At 38.2% G+C, this 7440-nt stretch overlaps 1 protein-coding gene across 1 annotated transcript; it reads right to left on the bottom strand.

Moving 5' to 3' along the window:
- Positions 1–126: 126 nt before the first annotated feature.
- On the bottom strand, positions 127–6088 carry LOC117514033 (von Willebrand factor D and EGF domains). Its single transcript, XM_034174319.1, is given in 7 exon segments — positions 127–654; positions 769–864; positions 1828–1857; positions 1860–1921; positions 3602–3687; positions 3690–3712; positions 4579–6088. Coding segments are annotated over 7 exon segments (621 nt in total). The 5' UTR covers positions 4790–6088; the 3' UTR covers positions 127–541.
- Between the last annotated feature and the right edge of the window lie 1352 nt (positions 6089–7440).

Below are 7440 nucleotides of genomic sequence, written 5' to 3'. Positions count from 1 at the left end.
CCTCGTATTTGTCATATTTATGGCACATTTGAAAGCACTTTAAAAGCAAAACAAATGTATACACACCTGTGGTCCACAAGATGGTGTGAAGCTACCAGATTCTAAGCACGGCTGGCCACAATTTACTGAAAAGCATCTATTCAAGCCTTAATAATGTTCTTAAAATGTCCAACTGCTGGTCATGCTGTCATGTGACAAGACTGCACCGAGATCCATTGGTGTTAGTGCTTATACCCGGATACTGTTACTTCAAGTAGACAGAACTACAACTCACCTTGGACAGGGAGTCAGTGTGCTGCAGGTTCCCCTAACCAAGGCTGGTAAATATTTTAATTACACAGTCATGCAGATTACAGAGTTATTCATTTAATGTCACTAATTACAATACATAACATACATTTAGATAACATTCAATGTTTGTGATCGAACATTACATCGAGAAAAAAAAATTAAATCTCCCAATGTAAACCAAAAACTGAACTATATTCAAGCATAAGGTCACCATTTGGGTGTGTCTGATGTTTGACCTGTCACGATCACACTAGTGGGACTTTTTCCTGTCCTCACAGTGAGATCCGGTGTAGGGGGAGCGACAGCGACATTTGTTGGGAGAAATACACTTCCCTCCATTCAGGCAGGGCTGACTGCAGACAGCTACAAAGAAAAAGAAAAGAAAAATACAACAAAATCACATGTAAAACCTGACAGAGAATCACGTCTGGTAAGAGAAACATGGCGTATTAATTTGTGAGCCTCGTTTAAACTCACCAGTGTGACAGGCACCTCCCAGCCATCCCTCTGGACAGCTGCAGATTCCTGGAGCAACACAGATTCCCCCGTTCCTACAGCCCTGTGGACAAATTGCTGTGGAACAAAGCACAGACACTCAGCATGCGAGGAGCACCCTCAGCCCTATCAAGGCCGAGTAAATAACCATTGAGAAAACTTCAAATGGCTGTTCACCTGTAGCCAGTGCAAGTTACTGGAAAACTGTCTTTCTTCTGCTTTGCAAACTTATGTTTACCTGAACAAATGAGGTTATTTGTTTGCTCACATCAGCGTCGCCTAATTTAAACTGCAAAATGTCAAATATGCCCAGACAGACAACCTATAAATGCCAAACATCATTGATGTTTACTACTAAATTAATGGTTTTGTATGGTGGCTGGGAAATGCAAATCAAAATTACAAATAGCAGAACACTTTTACAAGTCCTGAAACAAATTTACAAACAACAGAACACTTTTACAAGTCCCAAAACAAATTTACAAATGGCAGAACACTTACAAATCCTGAAACAAATTTACAAACAGCAGAACACTTGTACAAGTCCCAAAAGAAATTTACAAATGGCACAACACTTTTAGAAGTCCCGAAACAAATTTACAAACAGCAGAGCACTTTTACAAGTCCCAAATAAATTTTACAAACAGCAGAGCACTTTTACAAGTCCCAAAATAAATTTTACAAGCAGCAGAACACTTTTACAAATCCCGAAACAAATTAACAAATGACAGATTCTGACGAAAGGGGAATGTACCAAATGACAGACAATCCCTTCCGCCAGAATCTGTCATTTGTAATTTGTTTTGGGACTTCTGGTAAAGGTGTTCTGCCATTTGTAAAAGTGTTGTTGCACTTGCCAGCCACTGTATTTCTGGACTGAATTAAACGTTATAACCCATGGTGAATGCAAACTGAGTCAGGAGTCTCAGAAGTGACTCAGTTTTTTTTTCTTTTTTTTTTTTTGTTGTTATTTTTACAGTTGAGCTTCTGGTTTTATGGTGATTTGTCTTTGATGTTAATGACATGGTACTATTTACAGACCCTCTTGGCATTTGGAGCCAGTCCAGCTTGAGGGCATATGCACTTGGTTACTCCATTGACAGCACTGCATTCTCCCCCATTCCAGCATCCTCCTCACACGTCACTGCCAAAGACAGGGGACAGACACACACATCAGTTCATCTGTGCTCAAATCCTTCTTGCCTTACTGACAAAATTAATAAAACTTTATTGATCAATCTAGTCATTTAAGGTCATATCATGGCTGCAAGTGAAATTTCTTTTTCTTGATTTAACTTTTTAAGGGTGTTGGGGGGGGTTGATCTGCAAGAAACTTAGGGGGTCTGACTGCGTACACCCATAATAACTGAATATTTTTTACCTGATCATTATGACTCAAAATGTTCAATATTTTATGTATACCTTTTTAATAAATGTGAGAATACTATACTAATACAAATATATGCACTGTTTTTCAGGTTATGGTAATAACATGACAAGATATATTCAGTATGTACCTATAGTATAATATTCTAGGGGAAAATAAACTCTTATTGGAAATGCACCCTATAAATTTGATTCAGTGTGTGTGTTTTTCCAGAGTTGCAGTTTACTAAGACATGTTTCAGCTGTAAACTGAGCCAAAACCTGTTGTCAAATCTTGATTTGACCTGTAGCACAGTGAATAGATCAACTCAAATGTACTCACGTTGTATCCCTGTGGGACACCAAGCTTCTTTCTTTTCCATGATATGTGCGAATGTTGCACGTGTAAGCAGATGCATTACACAGGGCCTGGAGAGCCCACTCACAAGTCAGGCAGTAAAAAAAGGACTACAGTATGAGAGAACTAGAAATTAAAGTTTTATAGAAATCCATCTGTAGGTTGAGATCTTGCAGCCATGTAATCTATCTATCATCACACAAAGTACACTACACTGCAGTAGTTTGGTTTACATTTTAATACAGCTCTCTTGTATAACATGCATTATGTGACCCCTAAATAGATCCTTGTCATTTGATTGGTGGTTTGTAAGTCACACGATATTGATCATTTGCCCTATTTGCCATTGTGTTCCATTTATCGGGCAAATTTTAGTCCATACGTTTTGTACCATTGTATGCCACAACCACCATGCACTCACACTAGCGGTGATGGTGCTCAGCTTAAAAACAAACAGTGGGTCGATACAGTGGCCAGACTAGCTGGGTAACGGACAGGAAGGCTGGATTCACTGAGGGGGCTCGAGAGCAAGTTGGCGGCGGGGGGTGAGTCCTAAGACAGCAGTGTTTGACAGAGGCAGAGCTGCTCAGTCCGGCTTGGCCCCACCACAGCTTGAGGCTTGCGAGGGGCCACTGGGGCACATCAGGCTCCGTCAGGTGACACCTGTGTGAGATGGGGCATCTCGGTCTGGCTACCGAGCTTTGGTGGACACTGTAGGAGTGGGAAGGGCATAAGTCCCTTTTCTCTTCTTTATAAATTAACAAAATCAAATATAAGGATCTGTTTTAGGCGTTATATAAAACTAATGAATGTCTTCATTCGTGCAATGGAAAGCATGATGGATGATGCATCTTTCACCTCATGAAATATTGTTACGATTGCACGAATGAACATTAATTATTTGTATAACAATGTACTCCACATGCTGGTGATACTGAATACATACTGGCTAAATGCACAAAGCTAGATTTCCACCCTGAACCAAGACAAATCCTGGCAAAAAGGTTGAACTGCTCTCCAAAAATCATACAGCAAATTGCACAATTTTGAATGATATAATTCCTAATATGTTTTTATCATACCACTGGGAATTGACATTTTACCTTTATGACAAAAATTTTCCTCCCAAATCCAGGAGGACATCTACATTTTCCCAGGGCGAAGACACCTCCTCCTCCATCTTACATTTGGGATAACAACTGGCTGCATTCACATGGGACAGAAAGGAAAATGTCATTACTTTTAACAGAACACTGTGGCCATTTCCATTTCTCATCACATTTAATATCTATGGCAATAATCATGTTGAGAAAAAAAAAAAAACACATTTCATTAAGTTCAAATTAAATTTAAAGACAATAAAATACATCAAATGAAGATATTTTATTGGAGGTTCATAAACTGATTTGGCTCATGGGTGATGCATGAATTTCTAACTAGATTAAATTAATTTACATGTAGAAACCAAGAGGTGAAGCTACTGTGATAAAACAAAGGGATTTTTTTTTATTTTTTTTTATCAACACCACTTCAAAATCATGTATGTTCAAACATGTTAGTGAAGAGAAAGACATGGTTAAAAGAGGGGTCATTTAACGTCAAACGTTTACATACCCTGGCTGATTTTTTTTTAAAAGACAAAGTAAAATAAAGAGTAAAAAGTAATAGGAAATAATTTAATTTATTTCCATTTCAGCTACCACAAAAGACTCCAAGCTGTCATTGATGTTAAAGAGGGCAAAACACGGTATTAATCAATGGAATATATAAACTTTTGATCAGGCCATTTGGGTAGTTTCTGTTGTCATTATGATTTAGAAAGAGTAAGCACAGTTGTTTGGCAATAAATGTCTTCACACAACCATGAGTGAAAAAAAAAGGTTTTTGTGTTATTCAAAAATTCTGTAATCTGACCCCTTTAAGTAGACACACACACACACACACACACACACACACACACACACACACGTACATATATAAAATGTTTACTGTTTAAATAATTACAGGAAAGAGGCATTTCCCAATTTGGAATGGAGCTGAAATAGCAGATAGAAGGTTTGTCACATCACCATACTGGCAGGTCTCTCCGTCGTAACCCCTGGAGCAGAAGCACGTGTTGTTGCGGATGCAGATTCCCGCGTGTTTGCATGGCGGGTCACACTGAGCTTTAGGGTCAAACACGAACCCAACAGCCACTCCTCGAGGTGCGTCGGAACCTGCAGAGCAAAGGCCAGCCAGCAAGCAAAGCAAAACTGTGGAGACTGCAACCATAAAACCCATGGCTACTTGTTGTCTGTTTCAAATGGAATGGAGCTGTGAAAGGAGAAAATCCACTTCACTGTTGGACACCAAATACCCCAGGAGGAGCAGAGGAGGCTGGGCGGGGAGAGAAACCCAAACTGCTGACAAACTGGATTCAGCAAAGCAGTAATCACCATGTAAACTACACTCTAAAAACGGAACTGCTGTCTCAACGAGAAAAAATGATGTAACAGTTTGCATAGATTTTTAAAAGTTATTTCAACTTCGTTAATTCATCTGTCAACTGAGTTAATGCCACAATACTTTGCAGTTAAGTTGAAGTAACTTTAAAAAAATCTATGCAAATTGTTACATCACTTTTTCTTGTTGAGACAGCAGTTCATTTTTTAGAGTGTAGTTAGTTTGCTTTTAAGTACTTACATTGTGCCAGAAAAATAGAACCGGTGTAAAATGTCATGCTATAGTGTCTGATTAAAGTTATCCATGAGGGATTAAAATTAATCAGGTTATGCTGATAAAGCAAAACCTATACAGGGCCAGACATGAAAATTCACAGCAAGTGCTGATTTTTGCAACTCAATAAGCTGTAAACACCATGTCAAAGGAATTTGTGATGATTATGGGCCACACACAAACACATTCAAGAGACAGACAGAGAGAGATGCATAATAGATGTCATATATATGACCTATACCCACATGTACACTCAGATGGCAAATTACTGTACTTTTTGGACCATAGGTTGCCCCCCACCACACATGTTTCGCTTTTCTTGTGACTTTATATTTCAAAGTGACTTATGTAAAGAAATATTGCAATATTGTTTGTGACCACAAGATGGCACCTAGTTACACCTGTGAGTAGCTGCTCCTGAATACTGTCTTAAAGTGGCACTGTGATTAACACTCCAGAGCAGAAGGTGGCATTCATATGTAACAGTAATAACCTATCCTACTCAGAAGTCACTTGTTTGCACTTTGTGGAACAGCCAGTGAGGCAGACAGCTAGGCTAAGGTAAGGCTGTCTGTAATGTTTTATAAATGTTTAGCAGGTTTCAAAGTGTTTGTAATCATGCACACATTTAGCTCCAAAGGTATGTTTGCTTCTTGTTGCATGAAGCAATCGCACTGTTTCAAAACAAATGCAACTTATATAGACCAAGAAACAAGGCATAGGCAGCACAGTTGCCATATTTGTTTGGACAGCAATGAAGTGTTACCATGCCAGGTCTTGTTGTCCGCAGTGAGATATTTTCTGCCTATTAACAGGAAATAAACATGCTCCAAACATGGCTGTGTTCTTGTTTATGCGCAAGCCAAAGAGAAGAACTGGTACATTGTTGTTTTTTTTCTTTGCTACCAGTTTATAGAAATTTTATGGAGCCCCCAAGTTGTCATGGCAAACTTTGTAAAAGGCATGTTTGTACAAATTTATTGTATACAAGTATTGGTAATACTGTATTAAAGGATTATTAACAGTACACCAGGTCTGATAATCCTGTACAAGGCCAAGCAAGCGACATTAATATAAGATATTGCTATATATATATATATATTATATATATATCTATATAGTATATATATATATATATATATATATATATATATATAGATATTGAAGAACTTGCTAACAGATGGTCCGGAAAAAAAAAAGATGGTCTGGTCATTAGCTGGTAAGCTTTCAATCTGTGTTTTTTATGATGCTGTTTTTACATTCTTTCAATTGTATGAATATTTCATGAGGTGAAAGATGGAAAGTTCCATTCAACAAAGCCGAACTTAATGGCGAAGCCGAGCTGAATGGCACGACCTAGCTTTCACCGAATATAATATACAAATATTCATTATTTGTATATATTAAACAAGCCAGACAGCTGCACACATTAACCTATGGCATTTCCTTTGGCTTATGCCACACACTGGACCATAGATTCAAATTAAAAACACACGGAGAGCGCAAACCTCCGCCAAGGCCATAGGCTCACTGTCGTCACATGGAATACCCTTGGCAAAGAGACTTATTCCACGTCGTTTCACGCATCTACCGTCACGTATCAGATTCATGGTTAAAACCCTAGGATCTCAGCAAATGTATTTATAAAGAGAAACTGCACGAACTACACAAGTTTTTTTTATTTTCTAATAAGTTTATTCAGTGAGGAGAAACAAATGCAAAATTATTGTTGTGTCGTAACTTAATTATTGTTCAGCCTTTGTGACCCATCTTCATGAAGTTAGATGCAAAACTGTTGAAATTGGCCCTATCCTGCAATGATAAAGAATCCTTAAAAAAAATACTGGATCCGGATCGTGTTCCGGATCATTACCAAAATTTAATGACTTCTAAGTTAGGCCAAAATACACCCCTGGTAAAAATTTCATTGAACTCCGTTGAGGATTTTTTGAGTAATCCTGCTAACAAATCAACCAACGCGACCGAAAGCATAACCTCCTTGGAGGAGGTAATGAGCCAAATTATGGGAGTGAGGACAGCGGACAAGAGGTTCAAGTAAGGTTAAAAATGGTATGGGTGTCTGAAATCATATAAATTTGTTTGCAGTATGAATATGAGAAATACATTGTAATATTTGCAGTTAGTGGTAAGAAGGATAGTTAAATGTGTTGAACCCTCCAAGCTGTTGTTTTTACCTCTTTTTGGGATGTGTTTAA

Source organism: Thalassophryne amazonica, chromosome 7 (assembly GCF_902500255.1).
Source record: "Thalassophryne amazonica chromosome 7, fThaAma1.1, whole genome shotgun sequence".
NCBI classification, from domain to species: Eukaryota; Metazoa; Chordata; class Actinopteri; order Batrachoidiformes; family Batrachoididae; genus Thalassophryne; species Thalassophryne amazonica.
The sequence above is the reverse complement of the archived record's forward strand: the minus strand, read 5'-3'. Positions and strand labels throughout refer to the sequence as shown.